General features: G+C 42.3%; 1 protein-coding gene across 5 annotated transcripts in view; it reads right to left on the reverse strand.

Annotated features, from left to right (window-relative positions):
• Nucleotides 1-22,117, reverse strand: part of RNF220 (ring finger protein 220) — a 331,499-nt gene extending 309,382 nt beyond the window's left edge. For 3 of the 5 annotated variants that reach the window (XM_053392649.1, XM_053392650.1, XM_053392648.1), the window contains exons 1-2: nucleotides 22,091-22,117; nucleotides 8,163-8,904 (exon numbers count right to left, since the gene is read on the reverse strand). In XM_053392649.1, the coding sequence (XP_053248624.1) occupies nucleotides 8,163-8,904; nucleotides 22,091-22,102 (754 nt within the window). In that variant the 5' untranslated portion in view covers nucleotides 22,103-22,117. Of the gene's footprint in view, nucleotides 1-8,162; nucleotides 8,905-15,713; nucleotides 15,964-18,752; nucleotides 18,848-22,090 lie in introns of those variants that run through there. The other 2 variants (XM_053392651.1, XM_053392652.1) reach the window with 2 other exon arrangements.
• Nucleotides 22,118-22,174: the final 57 nt, after the last annotated feature.

Here is a 22,174-nt window from a genome sequence, read left to right on the forward strand (position 1 = left end):
TAACTTGAAATATGTAATTATAACAATCCACAAACTACTTACACCAGCATATTCTCAATGAAGTTCTATTGCAGTCTATAGGAATACGCCAGAGTAAGATGTTCATCGACTGAAATCTCTGTGAATTACATGTGTTACAGTGATTAGTTAAACTTAACATCCAGGGCAGATCCATCTGACACACACTTTTCTTTCACAGTAAGTACACAACTGTAATGATGCAATTTCACACTGTAGAAATGATGTCACCAGGGTTTTCAACAACAACAAATCCAGTTGTAAAACCTTCAAGTGACTTTTCTCTTCTGAATAATATGGCGAGGGCAAAGTTCATTAGCTATGATACGTACAAACATGGCAGTAGACAAAAGATTGCGAAATTTGAGGTGAAAAAAAAACACACCTGCTTTCCACAGGAACATTAATAGAAAAATAATAGCTTTACACCTTTTGTCTCAAAAAACCTTACAGCATGATCCTGTACATATATACCAATGTAGCTCTTACTCCCAAGTAGGTGTGAACAGGATTGTGGCATTAGCAGTCTTCCTAAATAAAATGTTGCTTCATCTCTTTATTGTCTCACACTTCCTTGCACTATGTGTGCACAGCAGGGATAGCCAGCCATCGGGAGACAACTATTTAACTTAAGTCTTCTGCATACATCTGTTATTTATTTGTTATTCCTAATATTTATAAATTATAAATTTGGGTGCCATGAGGCACCCAAAGCAATGTTCACATTTTAAATTCCATTTTGTTAATAGAATATAGAAAGGGGTTGCTATATTAAGAAACCGTATCATGATTGTTTTCTTATTACTGAATGGAAGCTATTACCAAAGAGTGGACTATCCATGGCTCACTATGAGCAGACCTCAGATGCTTGTGGTACTAAAATTCACCAAACCCACCTGACAAGCCACTGCACACAAATAGTTCACTATGCAGAGCATTTCAAAGTGGTATCTATGCGGCAACCATAATATGCAAACAGCCCCTCATTTATGGATAGAATAGTGCTCTGCTAGCTATCTGAGTCTTTACAGATTTTTTATAATGTGAATCCATAATGATACAGCAACTATATCTAATCCACTACCAGTAACATTATATTTTGTGTTCACTTAAGAGATGATCAAGTATGGTTCTGCTGTTCTTTGTTTATGTTTTTAAGTGGGTCTGGAAACTGCGACACTCACCACTAAGAATGTCATCAGCTCTGTCCAATAAGTATCAAGCAATCCCGCAATCCCATTTCACATAAAATTCACCATTGCCGTAGATACACTACATGAGGAGAGCAGGACGCTTTCCCTGTGACAAAACTGCATTTAAATGCTGGCGAAATGTGATATCCCCGCAACAGAAATGCTTCCTTGAGGAAAGGTGCCTAGTCACCCTGCAACGATTAAGTAACAAGTGTGCATTTACTGCATTGTTAACTGATCTTCTCAAAAGGATCTCTGTTTTATTTATTTTAACTAACTTTTACACAGATTTTATAGTATTACATTTACCAATAGTCTTTAGGGATAAATGAATCGAGAGAAAACCTTGTAATTACCATGGATGTTTCCTTAAGGTGACAGAGGCTGCAATCCTATAGTGGCTTAATTGGGGAGTAAGGCCCACTGGAGCCAATGGGGTTTACTTCTGAATAGACTGTGCTGCCAAATGTACATGCTACTAAATAAAAATATTAGTACAGTACAAAGCAGGAAGAGGGTTCCAAGATGAACGGCTTCCATGTCATTCACTTGCTCATTTTATTTTAATAGCAGTAGCTAAGTGTAGATTCAAACATATAGCTGAAGAGATATATTCTGTACTGCAGCCAAATATTTGTTTATTGGTATAAATACCTGTTTGAATGCTCTTAAATTTCAGGGGCAAACGGCACAATCATAGCCTACGACAAAATCTGCAGTTTGAAATAATATTTTAAAAATAAATAAAACCATCTCATCACCACAATACAATTTGCTACCTGAGGCAAAAAAATCAAAATAGTTCCCTCTCCTCACCATCAACTGAGAAGTTTGCTGCACTGTACTCAAAAAACTGCTGTCTGAGGCAAGTCGCCCACTCTGCCTAACTGCAGGGCTGACTCGGCTGACCAGTGCTCGAGGTCATCAGTTCTTCTTTTATACTTAAAAGAAACTGTGGCATTAAAAATTACACAAAAAGCACAAGCCTCAAAGTCAGCACAGGTTATCCCTCACTTCCAGTGCTCCGTAATCCAAAAAAGAATTTTTCTTTCTATATACTGTATATATATTTTAAAAATATTCTTCTAACAGAAAACTCTGTCAAGTTCAGCATTTAATCAAATCTCTACAGGATTCAACCACCAGATTTGGGGGCATGTTTTTAGAATTGGTGAAAAGGGTTGGATTTGTTCATGAAGCAAAATAGATTGAGTTCACCCTGCCCATAGATAATAAATCCATAAGCGTTCATGCAAATACAAACATGAACACACAGTGGAAAGAAGGACAATAAACATTTAGTGCCCATATGTGCCCCCTTCCCAGTTGTGGATAGATAAACACAACATTTATATCTTGCTCAGTGCTCCTTGGAGTCACAGTTACAAGCCCTCAGAGTTCCCCATAAAACAGCAACAAGCAGGAGTCCAAAAGGAAGACGAAGGAAAAGCTAAATCACTAACATTTCCCAACAAATGAGAAATCTGGCCGGGTGGTAGAGACTGTGTGGGGAAACATTTGAGAGGCTCAAACAACCCCAGCCCTCCCCCACAAATGATCAATTAAAAGCCGTCCTTCTGCCAAGAGCCAGGCAAAGACGGGCAAGCGACTGCCGCAAAGAAAACGCTTGTCCCGATCGGTTCTGCATGACAATTGACGGGAAGGGGCAGGCAGCAAGGCCCATCCTCTCACCATGGTGATTAGGCATTCCAAGTGTGCAAGATAGCCCTAGCTAACATAAAGAGAAAGAGAAGCTGGAGACCAGCGGATGCGAGCCAGGGCCAGATGGTCCTGCAGCCGGCAGAACTGGAGCAGCTCACACGCAGCTCTCCGCCACTTTAACGGCCCAAACATTTCTTTATTCCAACAATACAACTAAAAGAGACGGACATGACAAGGAGTCACGGCAACAGTTTGCTGAGGGGGAGTAAGGGAAAGCTGAAGCCAAAATGCAGAAATAAAGGTGTAGGAAAGAGGTTGGCTGTGGGCTCCACTGAAGTCTGAGGTATGACAAACCAGTACATATCTGGAACAATTCTACTGAAATCCAGTACAAATCGGGAACGATGCTACTGAAATCCATGAGTTTTAACTGGCATAACTGACATCAAAAGCTGACCTGTCAGGACGGTCTTTTCTGTATTCACAATCCAGTTTTCACTCATTTAAAACTCACCTGTAGTATCCTCCCTCACACAAACATGCACACACAAAACTCTTTAGAAAGATAGCTGTTTTCACTATGTTCGAAAGTAATCCTAATCCCAAATAGCTATTCACAACATGGTTTTCCTTCTAGCTCCTAATTTAATGTAGTTAAAATATTTCATAGGAAAAGCTTGAAGATATAGCAGTATATAGCAGTAAACAAACAAATAAAAAACCCAATCAAACATCATGTCTACAAATTGCACATGGAATAATTAGAATGCATATCCCTCCCTTAGTATAGGCCCTAGTATGCAAACAGCTGGACAACACGTGCTCTGCTGAAGGAGCCACAGCTGAAGCGAAACTTGAGTTCGTTGCATAATATGCTAAAAGAAAAGAAAAACCAGGAATTGATATATTATTATTAATTCCTGTTTGGCATTTAAACAGAACAGTGCTTTGATTTGCTCTCAGATGTTTCCATTCATTAGTTTCAAAGCTACAAGTTACTGAAGTGATTTTCAAAAGCCGCCCAAACAAGAAGTTCACTCCCTACTGTGACGCAAAATTGTGAGAAAATAATGAAGTATGAAGAAGTCGATGGTGCCTTATTCCCTGTCCTGCTCTCCTGGATTGGCCATTTGTTTACATGCTTCATTCCAGGGGCACTTGGTACTAAATTGCTAGAAAGAACCAAAGAGCCAAGAAGAGGCTCTGGAAATATGATTCTTCAAACTAAAGAGAGAGAAAGAACTATGTTCCATATTATGTGGAAAGCAAGGTCCAGAAATATTCTTCTGCAACAGGCTAAACTTTGAAATAGCTGTAATAAAGAATAAAAGTGACTCAAACAGAAATAAGCATCATTTGTAGACTCAAACTTAAGGGCAGAGATTGCAAGTAACTCTAGGGATACAGGAGATAATGCATTCTGGAGTTCCCCAAAATGAACAGAGGGAAGGGAACTGCAACAACCAAGTGGTTTTGCTCAGCAGAAAAAAAATTGTTCTGCATGATCCAGGTGCTGCTGTGGACCTTTCTGCCAGTTCCCCCTGCTGAGAGGAAACACTGCGGCAACTAGTCTGTGGGGAGCAGTCAGGACAATTTATTTTAGAAGCCAAAGAATAAAGAGGGTTTTTAAAAGGAGAGTTATAGATATCTGTCACACAGGGATACGTTTATATCCACTCCAGCTGGAAACTTCCACACTAATATGGACACGTTTGTCTGAAGAACCCCATGGAATGTGTCTGTAGATGCCTGTGCAACACAAATGCAATGTAAGCAGTGTTCCATAAATGTCATTAGCATGCTCAATGAACATCTAAACAGAGCTACCTGGACAAAACATTTGCCTTAACAAACCCTCCTAGGATCATGCCCAACTCCTGGAGACTCCAACTTTCCTGGAACCATAGGGATCCAGAGGAAAGAAGTGTATTTGCTAACGTACTGCGGACCTCTCTCCAGGAAGCGGATTGCAAAATAATAATTAGCAAAAATATGTTAAAGGCATATGATGCACTCGTTAACTTCTGCCATTGACTTGGGGTACAATTGTGCACTGGTAAAGTGCTGAATCCAAACTGAAATCTGAAGTTGAACCCCGTAAACTAGGCTATTTCGTGAAACCTCAGAACATATTCTGGAGCCAGAACCCAAAACTCTATTATACCAAAGTAAATCCTAAACGACTTTCAAGAGGGTATGAGAATCAATCCAAATTTACAACACTAATTAACAGAGATAAGAATGTAGCCTCATGGGAATATAAATACGCAAGTATCACTTAGTATCTAATTAATGCAATGAGATTCCCACATTTATATCTCTACAAAGCCACACATTTCCTTCATCAAGCCCTGTTATTTCTATTGTAGAACATCTTGGACAGCATTGTCTTTAGGTGTTTTTTTAATCAAACAAACAAAAAAACCACACCCTACAAACCCACTGTGTAGCATTCCCCTTCTTAAAATCAAATGAACCAGTTAGTGAGAAATCCAACTTTGAAATTACAAGACACAAACAAAAAATGGAATTTAGTCTGTTGGTGGCGGCACAAGGAACGTTATGTGTTGCAATTAAAGTTATTCACCCGTCATGTGGTATGATTCCATTGCAGTATTTGGGAGAATACAAATAAACAGTACAGTCCGGCAATTCTGTAGGGTGTCTATTGGAGGCATAAAGGGTTTGCTGATCTGATGGCTTTTACTACCTCCATCAATACACTTTTGCCGACCAGCCTGTCTATACAACCATTTATCTGCAATGTATGTTAGGGTGGTGGTGAAAAGAATCCTTGTTTCACAGGAAAGGTTTGTATATACTATTTGCGCAAGAAAACGGAGACAGCTTTTCAGGGGCCAATGACCAGGTATTTATAAAGGCCATAAGGACACATTTACATACATGCAAATATCTCTAATTTTGTTCCGAGCTGAGTTGTCACCAGAAAGCTATTTCAGCCCTCAGACACATTCTATCAGCTATCAACAAAGAACCTTTCATACATGGAACATACACCCCACTCTTCTCCAAAATACTGAAATGTCCACAAATATATATCCTATGAAATAATATCTAAACATGCCAAGGGTATCTGAAGGTCGTAAGTAGCTGCAACAATGCTCTCTCGCTCACACGCATGCACGAAGTTTCAATAAAATGCCTCTAAAACCCTTGCCTGTTAAAATAAAGTTTTAACTAGATGAGAGGCAATATTCGGGACTAGAGCTAAACCTGGTCAGTCTCCATTAATATGCACTTTACCTAGCCTATTGGGTAGAAAGTCATTTTTTGTTTTGCTCCCACGAGAGCTTTATAAATTCAAAATAATTTATATGTTTTTTATGGCAACAAATGGATAATCAAGGAAGAAAAACGTTCTGTATCTTGACACATTTCAAACCATCTGCACAGATTTTATTCCAACTTTCAATGTGTGTTTCTAAAACTTCCTCCTTAAGCCCTCCCCACCCCTGCCCCCATCCCCGTTAGATGGCATATTTTAATGAGGTTCATCTATTTACTATCTGGGAATTCATCAGTATCCTACCAACAAAGTCAGTGAAAGGAAGATACGTCCTTTCTGAACAGAGGAAGATAGACAATGTGTGTGAGTACATGTAAACACAGATGTGCCCACCGTCATATCCTCTCTCTAAATATTGTCAAATTATTAATATAAGATATTTTATACTAGTTTTTGACAGGAGGTTAGCAACATGCAATCTTCAATATGCTCTAGACATATTGAATTGGCAAGCCAGCTTTTTACACTATTTTTATCTTCCAGTGTGCATGATCTGAGTGAGTTTTATATTCATATGGAGTTTATACATATAATTGGGAACACGATACATCTCTCCTTTCCTCCTTTTATTAATGTTTTCCCTACTTCACACACACACACACACACACACACACACACACATTTAGCTGTTGCAAACAGGTATCAAAGACCAAAAAGCACATGCAAGTAGTTCTTCTCACACAGCTTAAGCCGCTCTAGGGCAAAAGAGAGCACACACGTCTGTAGTGCAACATGTAGCTTCTGTCTTCAAGAGGGAATCATTCCACACTTACAAACGTTGACATAAAAGACACACTCATGGCATATTTCAAAACCAAAGAGCGATGGATTTACAAGGCAGGTTGATTTTATGGTGACTTTTATTGACAAGGTACGCAGGCTTTCGGCAGATGCCTCGTAGCACTGGGAAGTTAACACAGTGCCTAATTCAAGGAGACAGCCCGAGGAAGCAGCACCGACAGGGGAGAGAGCGCAACAACGTCTCTATTACTCTCCTCGGCATCATAAAGGAGAAGAAGAAAAATGGTATCCAAGGGGTAACTGGGAAGCTACGTAGAAGTTTTTTTAAAAAAAATAAATAAATTGCTGATTCTTCCATGGAAAATAAGTGGGAGGAAAATAAGCGGGAGGGGGCAAGGTCCCACAAAAACAAACAAAAGGGGGGGGGGAATCCCAGCTCAACATCTAAGCTGTGCGTTTGAATTTGGAGCGGACCATTATAAGCCAAATACTGCCTTATCTTCCACTTCTTAGGTGGGGAGCTCATGGCACTTAATGACCAAGGGGGTGAGCTGTGAGAGAGGAATGCTGCAACAGGCATTGCTCCCCAAACAAATACTACGCAGGCTGGCTTCAGCTTGGCTCCCGGCCTGCAAAAAATAATACCACTTCTGAATTTGAAGAAGGAACTACAGGAAACATCTCTGCCCATTTAAGAGATATTGGGGCAGGGTGATCTCCTTGCCTAGAGCATCGCCAGCTCTCTTTCTTTCTCCGCTTTGATGAAAGGGCTTAAGTTAGCTTACGCTAAACATTCAATAATAATGCCTTTACACTGATCAGGGGAGCAAATAATGGTGCACTGATTACAACCGGAGACAAATATGTGAGGGAAAGGGTTGGGGCAGGAGGGAGGGAAAGGAGTTCAACAAGACAGTAGGGCAACAATCATGGAATAGGCAAGTGGTCTGGAACAAATGTTCCTCCGTAACTACAGGGCGACAACCTCCAATGCATTCACAACATAGAGATTCCCTCCCATTTCTGGAATGTTGGTCATTTTTCTGTGACTCAGCATCCCGATCTAGTATGAGAATAACTGCTTCCTTGCATAGATTCCCTTCAATCCCCTCCCTCTTTAATCCATCATCCTATGTTTAAAGAAAAAAACAGGAGCACAAGTATTATGACACCTCCTAGCATTGCAAAACACAGCTGTTGAACATTTTTCTGCCCCAGCTAAGCAAAGTTGAGGTACTTACATCTATCATTTCGGTCCTCGGGACTGGATGAGGTCTCCCGGTCCGAAATGAGGCCAGAGACAGCGAAGATCTTTTTCCCCGTGTCATCGACTTTGAGGGAGCCGGGGGAGCCAGATGGGAGCTGGGCTCCAAACTCATACTCCTTGCCATCAGCGTCTGAGAAGCGAAGGTGGGGAGAGTCAGTGTCATGGCAGTTCTTCAGACGCTTGGCAGGTGTAAAAGCTGACTGGTAACTCTCCCTGTCCTCAGTGGAGGCAAAGGGACGGAAGGCCCCAACGCCACTGTGGTTCAGCATGCTGATTGGGGTGCAGTCCAGATTGGGGGGAGCAAACTGGGGGTGCAGATGCAGCAAGGAAGGTGGAAAATCACGGTTGGTGAATGCTCCTGGCACACCACCTTGTCGGTGATACATGGAGGCAAAAGTATAGGAGCCATTAGTGAACGGGATGTGCACATCCTTGTCCACCGATACTGGAACACCAAAGGGCCTTGGCTGCTGGCAAGGGATGGAAGCATCGCGGCTTGCTTCAGCGGTAGAAGCGAGAACCATCAGGGCTGGAGATGCCAGAGGATTGGGAAGGTAGGAGGAGTTTTCCATCTTGAAGGCTGCCCGGTGTAAGTCCATCGGAGTCTCTTTCCTTGACAGGGCCGCAAGGAAAATGGTCTTCCCTGGATGGAAAACAAAGCAACGTCTGGGTGTAGAGCTGGGGGGTCTCACTGGGGCTTCATCACTGTTCCAAAGCTGTGGAGAAAAAGAAGGGAAAAGGGGAGGAAATAGTTAATTGCCATTCAGTCCTGGACAGTTGCCTATCATGAATGCAACAAGAAAATTGTATGAGCAAAGAACCAAACCTCCATGTGTTCTCTTTCAGGAAAGTTCACAAATAACTAGAAGGGTCTCTAACTCCCTCTAAGGGTGTGTCAGCACAAGTCTTTCTCAGTCTTTCTCCTGCTACCAGCTTTAGCACCAAACTTTGAAGTCAACAGAAGATCCCCACTAAAAGTAGATAAAATGGGGCACTTTTCCACACACCAACACTACTCTGTGGTTCATGCAGGTAGTGCATCTTGCTCTGACCTCACCTTCTGCTGTAAGAAGGGCAAGAAACTAGTGCATGTTCAGATTAAGGAATGAGTGGTTTGTGGGGACTGACTGCTCTGAATAAGGGCTATATGGGATGAAAACAATCTTTAATGAGCAAATGAAAGGCAAATGACCTGACTCCTTACAGACAAAAATACGGGGGGGGGGGGAATTGGACTGTGGAAATCAGTGGTGGCAATTTTAAGTGATTATGTTTAAAGAAAGTAATTACTATTTTAAAAATCTGGTAAGTTATTCACAATTTACAAACAAGCATTTCTGCATATATCTGCACAGCCCATTAAGAAAAAAATAATGTAGAAACCGTATCTGTTTTGTGTTGTAGAGGCCCATGTGAATATCTACCTGTGCAGATATACATACAAGTTATTGATTTCACTTTATATTCAATGGTGCATGTGGGCATAAACATGCCTCTCTTATACATTTCTCTGAATTGTTCCATGTGGTGTTTGTATGCTTTTAGGAAAGCAGCAGCAACTTCATCAATAAAGTGCTTGGCGTCTCTGACAATATTTAAAATCATAATGGGAGCCAGTGCCATATGATCTCTTGCAAGCATCTGCCTTTTAGGTTGAGGACAGCACAAAACGGATCAGTAATTTTACTTCCTAATGCGCTCATGCTTAAGTAGATTTGTAAACTGTCCTGGATATGCCATTAGCATTTAGAGAAAAATGTTAACAAAACGTCCAGGCTTGCTTTTCCTTGAAATTACTTACAAATTCTAAGTAACCTATTATCCCCACTCGCAACGTATCAGTACAGATCATTACATTTACATGTAAGTATAAATAATAACATTAACTTTCCCTCTAACCCTTTTTAGAGTTGAAATCAAAATCACGTTCTCTCCTCTTCAACCTAGAATCCACCCCCCTCCACTTTTTAAGCTTCCACTGCCAACCATTCAGAGTGCCACAATGCACTTGAATGTAAGAGAACTGTTACTTTAAAACAATGTGCTAGCCTTGCGGCACTCAAAAGGCCACAAAAAAATCATATAATAAAAAAGCTGTTACAAAATGTGCCTGTTAGATCCAGAAGGTCAGACATAGCAAATAAAACTTACTGAAAGAGTCTCTTTTCTAATGGAGTGGCTTTTGTATTCTGTGAATGAGCAAGGCTAGGTTAACAAACTCTGTGGAATCCTGACTGCGCCTTTCATGCTGTCCAGCAGTAACATTTCCTTTTCTCCCATTCTGTATCCAGACGCTCAGTGACTGTTATTAAGTGTGAAGATGAGAGGGCATCATCTCGCCTCTTCCTCATTTGGCTCCCTTCCTGATACAGATCAGGGCTAAATCAGCAGGTTATAGATCTCACATTAACAAAGTTTTGGTCGCTTCCAAATTTTAAATAACTTTCCGTCAAGTACTAGCCATGGACAGAAAGATGCCACGGAGAATCTGGTCGGCCTTCTTTCGGAGTTACCTTCTGCACTGTTTTCTGCATAGCTGATTTGTCACAGAAAAGCAAGCAAACAAATTTAAAACAAAAAACTGCAATAATAGGTGAAGGTGAAGCAGGGGCTAGGAGACCTGAATGCTCATTTTCAATTATTTTTAAAGGGAGGGGAACACCCTACCCAGATAAATACATAAATACACTATTAATATCTGAATTGACCCATGGGACTGAGGGAAAACCATAGCCTTTCTAGGATTTAAATAAATGAGGGGGGTGAGAGCACACTACTAATGCCTCTGTGCCTGCTTTTCTATTTTTACTTCCACTGTCACCTCATTACGTTAAATGTATTTCATAAATTAGTAATCTGGAAGCTACACTTGACACTCCTTGTAGAATACTGTGAATCACTCCAATCGCCCTATTCGTTCGCAAACTTCATTACATAGAGAATAAATCAACGTATTACGATATTGCACCAAGCCAAGTTTATTTTTTTTAAAAAACCCTCCTGCATCCTTTTCTCCCCCATTTTCTCCTTGTCTCTTACCGTCTTTCCCACCATCTCTTTGCCCCACACGATTATCCCCTATCACCACCATCATTAGGAGCATGTACAGATGAGGCTGCGGCAAGGCCAGTCATTATGAAAATCTATAGATAATACACTCCCAATGTCAAAATGTCATTGGTTTTTAAATATGGAACCCAAAATAAGAAAACTAACTGACCTGCTTAATTAAAAAAATATGGATTGCAGGATAACCAGCCTGATGAAACATTTGGGTGACTGGAAGGGAGCGGGCACAGCCAAAGTAAGTAACTGTTACTTTTCTGCCTCTATGCTGATTTTTTTAATTTAGCACCCTGTGCAAATCCAGATTAAAATAACTCCAGCTATTGATCCAAGCAGTGGAATTGACATTAATTTTAGTTCACTTCTCACTTTGCAAAGGGATCAATAGGAAGTAATAACAGCTGACATCCTCGCTGAAAGGAAGAGAAAAGACGGTCTAGCGACAGAAATCGAAAAGCAACCAAATAAATCAGCAGATACTTTTCCATGGCATCAGACAAACTCCAAACAGATTGCAAAAAGTCTTTGTTAAATTAACTAAACAAGGAGTGGAGGAGGCCATGGGGGTGGAGATAAATCTATGAAGCTACATAAACTGTCCACTGGGTATCCGAGTTAGATCAGCACACAAATAATAATAATAATAATAATAATAATAATAATAATAATAATAATTTTTAAAAATTGCTTACTTATATTTTCAAAATCACCATTTGGCTTTATGGATAAGCATGATTCCTTGCAAGAACACCCGTCATTTGCACCGCTTACTTAAATGCAAAGTGAAGCGGCAAGACCAAGAGAATCCCAATTAAAAGCTTCAGCCTTTATTCATAACAAAAACAAACAAACCCACAACTTAGAACAAAATCTAACATGTTATGCACAGCTTAGGTTTTGCTTCCTCTGTTTAATAATTATTATAATGTTATTTTTAATTACCCCAGAGGAGAACTACTAAAATGAAGAGAGGCTAAGATAATGCAGAATTCACCATGCATCCTTCTAGCCATCATGCAAGTGGATAAACAGAGTTGGTCACAAGCTGCAGGTGGAAAACTCATTTGCTAATTAATATAAATTTTATATTAATATACAGAACCCAGAAAAGAAAGGCAGAGTTTCTGTGTAAAAAATTACTTTTCCATTCTTAATTAAAACATATAAATCACACATCCCGTACTACTAAAACAGGTTGCATTTTTGTGATCCTCCTGCTATTTCCCAATTCCAATATATAAAATAACGGAATAAAAAAAAAATTCCCTGCAGTTTGCGGAGAGAAATAAATAACTTTTTCTTTAAGAGTTCAAGCTGTTAGGAAAGAACAGAGAGTTGGAAACTACAGGTTTGAGATCTTGTTACTTTGTAATCACATAATTTTAGAAGCAGGAATTTGGAGATTTATTCCTACTGAGAAAATCCTGATAATATAAAACAAAACTATCCCAGCTGTTGGGGGGAATTAAAGTGTGCAACTGGATTATCTATTCAAACTAAACTGGATTTCCTCCTAATAAATGAAAACAAATGCAAGATTGAGGACAAGAACAAGCAGGAGATCCCAGTGTTGAATTAAGAAAATCTATAGGTCTGTATTCCTTGTCACTAAACATCAGGATGGTTTTGGAATTTTGAGTGTCCAAACTAGATTATGAGACGGTGGCCGGGATAGGGAGCGAGGCGGAATAAGGGCAGTGCCTTTTCGGCGTCCAAAATGCCAGTTCGGAAAGTACGAAGATCTATTCACATTTTATGAAACCGATGGTGAATCGGGCCCCTTGGCGCAACAACAAAGGGGCCGCCTCGCCTCTCCCCAATTCGCTTTGCGACTCCCCCCCCCCTTTGCAACAACAAAAAAATAACAAGGAAAATAAAATTCAAGTGCGGGGACGGGCCAAGGTACTAAAACAGATAATAGATTTCCACCCTACCCCTGCAAAATGCATCCTTCTTTTGTTAAGCAAAGTAATAACTTGCAGAAGTCGAAGCCGCCAAAAGGCGTTTGTTAGCCATCGGTAAACGACACAAAGTAAGGAGGTTCTGATCTGCAAATTGTGGGGCCTTCATCTCATCCTCCAGCCCCGACCCAAAAAGGGGCACGAGATGGACGCACGCTTCCCCAGTTAAGCGGTCGGGGGGGGGGGAGTGTAAAATTAAACTATTCAAACTCTTAAGTTTTCTGGTAGAGAAATAATACTTGATCGATTTGGATCTTAAAGTTCTGTTCCAGAAATCTCCAATTTCCAACAAAAGCAGAATTAATTTCATAGGAGGAGCATTAACCCGCCCTTCTGCCACTTTCTGCAGTTGCAAATCAAAACAGGTGTTTGTCCTTTTCCCGGTGCCTAAACTGAGCACGAAAAGAATTCGGTCGGCTTACTACAACTTCAAACCATGTTTTATATGCACACTGTCCTCTCCACATCGGGGATATAAAAGAAAAAAGTGGGTACAGATTTCAGAAAGTGCATTGGAGAGATACAGGAATCGGAAACTAATTCCCCGCTAATACGCCCGCTCGGCCACGCCTGGTCACTTTTTTCACTGAACACCCCCGCCAAATGCTCTGCATTGACAAAAGAAAAAAAAATCATAAGAATAATAACTGTGCAAAATCGGTTTCGCAACTTTGCAAAGGAATCAAATTTTTCATTCCTTCCAGGAAATATGTGCGGGGCGGGTGGAGTGGGAGCAGAGATCTATCTCCCTTCACCCCAATCTCTACAGTCTGTTCAAGACTCGTTTTCTTTTTAAAATACTAAACAAAGCTCATCAAATGTGCGGATGCCTCGTGCTGTTTGAATTTATTGCAACAATTCCTTCCCTGCACGTTTCCTGCCTGGAAGGCGAAAGCATTCAATGCAACTCCTGAACTGGACATTGCCTAATGATTTCATTGTGCCCAAGCAGATGTTTTTTATGTATTTCGATCTACAAGGTGAGGAATTATTTCCCCTTCCCTGCAACCTCTGTACTGACTTCCCTACCCCGCTGCAAGCAGCGGCTGCTGTTGTTTCATTTCAAAAGCTGGCCGTTCCCCGGCTTCGGGCTGAAAATGTGAAGAAAGTTTTGCTAAGGAAGCCCAGCTAAACATGCATATTCCAATTTCCTTCCACTTCCTCTCGCCAACCGGGTTTCCAGCCGGGTTCTCTATTTGCTCGCTTGCACCGGTGTTGACCCTACAACACAACATCGCTTTTGCTATGCTATTCATTGCAGGAGAATAATTGCAAACATACAACTAACGACTAATTTTTTAAAAAATTGTTTTGCATCTCGGAGATAAAAATGTAGGCGGAGAGGGACTTTCTTTGAAGGAAGGAGAGTTGTTTGTCCGAACTTCAACCTTTCCTCCAAACTGCAAGCATTTCACGTGCGCAACCATCGCGGCAGCGAAAAGGAACTTGGGACAAAAGGAGGAGGGAAAAAAAGGCGGAAAGTACGCCTTAATTGCGGTTATGTAATTTCTAATACTCAAAGTTCACGTGTGCGCCCGCTCCGTAGTAAAACTGAAAGCTGAAGGGGGGGAAGACGATCCTGACTCTATGCGGTGCTTTCTACGCACAGGGCAAATGCTGGATTTTTAAACATTTTGAGTTTTGTGCAAAAAATAATATCTACCTAGGTTGTGTCAGAGGAAGACTAGCAGGCTTGCCCCTTTCGACGAAGGTCCTCTGCCCACCCCCCACCCCGAGTCTTGGGTATTGTTTGGGGAAACTGCGTTATTTCAGCCAAAGACCGTGGGACACACGAAGGAAAGCCGGGAAGTATCTCCCGGGCTTGCACAGGGATCGCTTCTCTCTCTCTCCCCGCCCCCCCCCCGCTCTTCTCTTTCTCCTTTTTAAAACTAAATGTTTGCGCTAATTGGAGCCGCGCGGTTTTCGGCTGCGTTTTGCAGGCTTCTTCCCCCGGCACCTGATCCCACCCAGCCCCCTCCCCGTGTCGCCTGCTTCCCACCCCCTCCCCAGTAAAATAAACAGCAGGAGGAGGAGGAGAGTCCCGGGAACACAGCTACCCTTAAAACGGGAGGGGGCACCATATTGATCAGATTTTTGTTGTTGTTTTTAAAAAGCACACTCATTAAGATTCCAACCCCCCCCCCGCGTGCGCGCTTTTTCAGCATCCCCACCCCTGGACCCCGATGAGCATCTTCTTCCGTGGGAATTTTGCGCCGAGGAGCTGGGCGTGGAGAAAAAAATGGAGAGGCAAACTTGGTTCAGAAAGTTTGACTTTTCGAAACATCGGCGCCCGCATTTGCAAGAGAAGTCAAAAAGAAGAAGAAGAAGAAGAAAGGGGGGAAAGTACGAGGGCAGAGAACTGAATCGAAACCCCGGAGATCCCCTGCTGGAAAGTTAGGTCGACACATACGTTTAGGCACAAACACGCGCGCGCACAAACAATGCACCATGCACCCCTGGCTTCCTCGCATGCACCCCTGGGATCTCCCGCTACTCACCGTGGAAATTCCTCGAGAGGTGGCGTCCCCCTTTAATGTCAGGCTGCGGAGAGCGAGAGCCTGGTCTGTTGCTGCGCGGGGAGGAGAGCCGGACGTGCTAAGCCCGGCGCGTGTGTGCAAGCGCCTTCGGCCAGCATGGGAGTGAGCAGGAGCCTGACACGGCTGCTGGGAGCCAAGGAGAGCGCAGCGCTGCCTCTCGAAGCTGCCTCTAATCAGTGAATGAGCCTCCACTCTCCCAGGGACTCCTAGCTGCTCTCTCTCTCTCACTCACACACACTCACGCTCGCTCTCGCTCTCAAACACACACACACTCTCTCTCTCTCTCTCTCTCTCACACACACACACACACACACACAGGCACAGAGCCGGCCTGAGAACGGAATACATTAGGGCAGGGAGGAAGCCTGGGAAATGGAGTCCACAGCTGGGACGCACAGCTGCTCAGGGATGAGCCCGTCCGTCACCCCCCCCTCCTGCCCCACACCGAGCAAGGCATGAACTTTGGCTGGGAGCTGGCGAAGGGGGGTCGGGGAGGTTAGGGTCGAGCTGTTTTCGCGTTTCAAACTCAGGGTGGTTGGGGGTGAGCGAGCACATCCCGTCTAGGATGGAGTTCTTTTCACCAGTAACGCTTAAATCTGCCTTTCCATTTCTGTGATTTCTTCGATTTAAAAGCAGCTCTTCTTTCTCCCACATCAACAGCATTCAACATTCTCCTTTGTAAAGGCTTAAACTGGCCTGCAGTGCTAATGGTACCGCTTTTATCTGTCTGTTCATAGACATATTCACATGTAACATTAAAGGTGATGATCTCGTTTGTTTGTTTTAGTACCTTGATATTCCCCACGACCTTTACATTTAAATCACCTCTTGCTTAAATTAGTCTGTAACTCTGAAGTCAAGCCTACATTGGCTGCTACAGGTCAGGACAACATTTGATTTCTCCTCTGGTTGCAGCGCTGAATTGACAACACCTACATACTGCACACATATCCCAAGTGAAGTTCAGAGGTCCTTTCCAAACTCTATTGTGAAAATGTGTTATAGGCTAAAAGTTGTCCTTATAAGTAAGATACACTGAGGGTACTGCCAGTGTTTATAGTGGGATGCATGCAGAGTTTTCACAGCATCCATAGCTTCAAAACACCAGTGTGCATTTAACCCTTATTTAATCCAGATTTACCTGTTCAGGTGGGAGGGGAGAGTAAAGTTTAAAAAAACTGTTGCCAACAACCCATTTGCAATATCTAAACTACCCTATTACAATACGAAGCCCCATACCTGGAAGCACCCTGAGTGCAATAGAACTTACTCTCTAGCATGAGTGTCTCTTGTGAACAACACCATGACAGGTCTGAGTTTTAATAGTAAGAGAGTCATATAGGCAGCAGCACTTGGTCTTGAGTACCATAAGAGATTAGGTGCATTTGATACACGGCCTGACTATGGGACTCTTGGCCTGTCCACCTTAGGAGATAGTCCTTTACTTTCTTGTTACTCTGGTGCAGTGGTTTTCAACCAGTGTGCTGTGGCACTCTGGGTGCCTTGAATGATGGTCAGGGGTGCTGTGAGCAACACTGGCCTTTGTCCCTCTTTCTTTCCCTACTGATGCCCTCTCACGTCTCTGCCTCCCAAAGGCTTGCACAGCTGTTTATTGAAGCAGCCCTGGCTACAAGCTCCACAAGCAAACGGTGCCTCTGGGAGGCACCTCTCTTTGGGGTGGGCAGCTCAGAGACCTGGGCTGAGAGTAGAGGAGACTGATGGAACACCACAAGGGAGTGTTCGAAAAGGGGTGAGGGGCTGCCAGCTCTGCAGGCAAGGGGTGACATAAGTGAGCTCCAGAGTCCCACAGGGATGCTGCAGAAAGAATGTAGTTGGCTAAGGAAGCCGCGGAATCAAAAAGGTTGAAAACCTCTGCTCTAGTGGGGTTTGTTTTTTTTAACCAGTTAGTTCCAGAGACCAACAGAGCTATGAGGCTTCTTTACATAGACTGGTTTTGTTACTTACTTTATGTGTATTGATTTTAACTGGCGCTTCTGGTTCTAGTACTGTTGTGTGTCATATTCCCTTTTCCCCTATACATTTTAGTCTCTCCCCATATGAAAGTAATTCCAGACCCTTAAAAATTGTTATTGTGTTTCACTGCATCATTACCAGCTCTCCTTCTTCCGGACTTTCTGATTCACAGCATATCCAAATTCATCACCGTTTCCTTGTGCACAGAACCACCACCTAGCTACCATCAGCCTTACTTAGAACAACAAACTTTGTCAGGCACTGATCTAATTGCCTCGGCGACATTCCATGGCGTTCCTTACCATCACTGGAAAGTAAGACGTGTTGGAAAACAGATTTAGAAGCTGGCTAGGTTGGTGATGTCCTTTGTTGCATGTAGAAATTGGTGGCAGGTGCAAGACTTTAACACTGTGTTTTACTGTCATGTTCACATGAAGTATTGTGCTAAGATACAAAGGAATCCTTTCAACCCCATATCTATTTTCAGTACCAGGGATAGTGAACCTGTTGGATTGCACCTCCATTCATCCCTGGCCATTGGTCATGTTGGTTGGGGGTGGGAACCAGAGTCCCATAATGTCTGGACCATGGGCTCCTTACCTCCATCATCAACAGGATTTCTCTGACCTGTAACTTGCATCATGAGGCAAACTGCACCCTCCCTTCACTGCCTGTGTTCAGAATTTGTTGTAAAATGTATTAATTGTAGCAGAGCCCAATCTCTGCTCGAGGTTTTCCCACAGGCATCTGGTTGGTCACTGTGAGAACAGCATGCTGGATCAGATGCCCTTACAATGTAGAAGGTGGGGCAGGCAGGACAGAGTGTTGTTACTGCTCCACTGGCCTCTGTTGCCAGAGAGGAGCATTGTTGGTTTGGAGAGCTTTGCCCAGGGGTTGATGTGGGGCACCAGCAGCCACATGGGCCCCATGTGGCTGCTGGTGCCCCAAAGAGCCCTAATTCTTCAACTATACCAGCCTGAAACTGAAGTAAAATAAAAAAAAACCCAGAAAGAAATGCACACTCACCTATTGAGTCAGCAGACATGGGATGGGATGCAGCAGTCAGTCAACTGCTCTGCCTTGCTGCTCCCTGGACAGGATTGGGATTTTCTGTTCATCTGAGCTGGGGTATCCAACAACAGGAAACCAGGCTTAGTGATGTTTGATAAGCTGCTCACACACAGGTGATTATGGTCCATGTCAGTGCTTCCAGGTGCTTCAGGATTCTTGAGAACTTCTCCAGGCAAATTTTAAGCCAGAGTTCTCACTTTTTAGAAATTATCTTTTGGAAGCTGTTTTGTGTTGATCCTCTAAACTGCTGAAATCAGAAGTTTAAGGAACAGGGCAGGGCAGGGCAGGACAGGAGAAGCAGTTTCCATTAAATGGAAAATACTTTCTCCTCTTTAAGCAAGGTTCAAAGTTGCTTCCAAAGGGCTTCCAAAAAGTCCAGTGCTGCACTTTGAAAATGAGGACAAGATATTGTGGGTGATGCAACAAACATGCACACCAGGGAAGCATTTGATCCACTTTAAACTTTTGGTATACACTGCCTACATCTGTTGCAAGTAACATGAGTGATGCGAGGGTAGACATGAGTGATGGTTGAAGAGAAACATAATGTGGGAACTCAGGGATGGATTACATCCTCTGCTTAATCCTGGTTGGAATTACTATTATTGCTATTATTATTATTGCTATTATTATACCCTGCCCATCTGGCTGGGTTTCTCCAGCCACTCTGGGCAGCTCACAGTATATTTGAGAACATACTAAAACATCAAACATTAAAAACTTCCCGATCCAGGGCTGCTTTCAGATGTCTTCTAAAAGTCAGATTGTTGTTTATTTTCTTGACATCTGAAGGGAGGGTGTTCCACAGAGAGGACACCACTACCGAGAGGGCCCTCTGCCTGATTCCCTGTAACCTCGCTTCTCGTAGTGAAGGAACCAGTAGAAGACCTTCTGAGGAGGATCTCAGGGTCTGGGCTGAACGATGGGGGAATAGAAGCTTCTGCAAAACCTGAATATCAGGAAAGACAGCAATATTGTCCTACAATACAACTCAAAATATGGAAGGTTGTAATTATCTATCCAAAAGTGCCAGCAAGAATTAAATTCTGCAAGTATACTGGGTGTGGGGAAAACTTTAAAGTGAAAATTACCCTTGTGAAACACCTTAAGACAGGCATTCCCAACCTTCGGCCCTCCAGATGTTTTGGCCTACAATTCCCCTCATCCCTGACCACTGGTCCTGTTAGCTAGGGATTATGGGAGTTGTAGGCCAAAACATCTGGAGGGCCGCAATTTGGGGATGCCTGCCTTAAGATCTATTAACAGGCAAGACTTTATAAATGACTGATTTGTGGGGGAAACCTCAGTAAGAAATCAAGCCTCACAGCAATGCTACTCTTAAACAAAACTTTTACACGTAACAAATGTGAGAAAACACATTCTCAAAAAAAGGAAGTAAAAACAAAAATATAATTTGTGCCTGAACCCCAACCTTAATGTGTTAGAAACCCATAGATGTGTGGACTGCAAGAAGGTGTTTGTTTTACAAAATAAATTCATTAAGCATCAGAAAATCCATGCAAGACACTGACAGATGCAACACAGTCTGACTAAATCAACATGTCCTCGTGGAGAGCAAAGAGGCAGAGCAGAGTTGTGATCATTCAGTGCTAATGATTGAGCAGTTGACAAAGATGAGGGAGAACACTGACATATTTCTTTTTTTCTACCAAGCAGTCAGCTCTATGCAAGAAATTCAGAAGCAGCTTGGTGTCTGTCCATCTAGCCATGATCTTATCAGTGGAGGCTCTTACACTAGGGCTACTAGGGCCTAGCCTTCCCAAGGAAAACATCAAGCAACGGGACACCTTGACAGAAGCCGGAGTGCATGGAAATGCCATTTACCTCCCACTGCAGTGGTACCTATTTCTCTACTTGAACTAGTGTGCATTAGAACTGTCATGTTGGCAGAAGCTGGGACAGAACAACAGGAGTTCACCCTGTCACATGGATTTGAACCACCGACCTTCCGATCAGCAAGCCTAAGAGGCTCAGTGGTTTAGACCACAGAGCCACCCGCTCCCTCCACAGTATAACACTGTATAACACTAGGGAGAACCGGTGACCAACAAACCTCCCTAACTCAGGTCCTCAGTGTCCACATCTTGTAACGTCATGATGGGCACCTATCTTTATTGCAAATCCATCTGAGAAAAAACCCCATAACTTCCATTTTCACTGTACAGATGACTTTAATTTTATGTATGTGACTTAACCCAGTAAATCTTTTTTTAAATGGGATGTCATTGGGTTTTGCAATATATTTGCAATATTTATAGTATAACATAGGTATGTCATTGTGTCACTGGATTATGTGTTTGAATTAGATTGGCTTGCTGTAAGATTTTTTTCTTTTTCTTTTTCTGGAATTCCTTATTGCTGATTTTTGAGGGGAGGGGTAGTTTTCTATCTGTTTTAAAATGATTTTTAAGTGCTGCTTTATCTAATTATATTTTTGTTGACTTTCTGATTTTAGATTGCCCTACCCAGCAATTTTGTTGCCCTTAATATTTGAATTCAATCAGCCATTAATTAAATAGCAAAACAAGGCAATGCCTTCTCAACTATTGATAACTGTTTGCTGTTGCTATAGTTTTTAGTTACCTGCATAATCTTATAGATATTTTCTCAAATTGTTTATTAGTCTGGATACTTGTTTGACTTAGTGAAAATGTATTTCTTTAAAAAAATGTGAAATGTTCACAATTACAATTTATATTCTTATTTCAACAATAAAGTTGTATTAGACCTTTTCAAAGTGCCTGCATTTTAACAAAACTTACAAATTCTAAAGTCAAATGCAGTTAGTCCCCTGAACAGAAAAGTGCAACAATTATAAGTTTGTGTCTCATTTTTTTCCGGTTAATCAGCCACTGGTGGACTTCAGAGAACCATGAGCTGCTGCACGTCTTTGGCAAATTATAGGCCTCCACAGACCCAGGTAGTTTTACTGTATCTTTGCTTTGCTCCTACTGTGATTGGTTCTTTTCTGTCCTTTCCTGTTCCTATACTGTATTGCTTTTCCTTCCTGCTAGCTGAATTTGTCTGTTCATCAAAGCACCTCACATGTGCAACTCACAGATACTACATCATATTCTGCCCATCTGCTCATGCTCCATTTCCTTGTCCTGCAGCCCTTTACCTAATTAATTTAATTTAGAACTACCAACTTTCCTGCCTACTCCCCTCTTCATACTTACCTGATCTATTGAGACAACCTACCTTACTCACTCCTTGCAAAGACTCCAATTCTAAGCATGTTGCATAGGATCCCTCCAATAAACAACACTCACCATTAAAGTCATCCAAATACATTGTCCTTGGACTAGCACATTCTTTCCGGAAACTGCTGAAATCCCCATTTCTCCACCCCCATC

The sequence above is a fragment of the Podarcis raffonei genome, chromosome 6, assembly GCF_027172205.1.
Source record: "Podarcis raffonei isolate rPodRaf1 chromosome 6, rPodRaf1.pri, whole genome shotgun sequence".
NCBI lineage: Eukaryota > Metazoa > Chordata > Lepidosauria > Squamata > Lacertidae > Podarcis > Podarcis raffonei.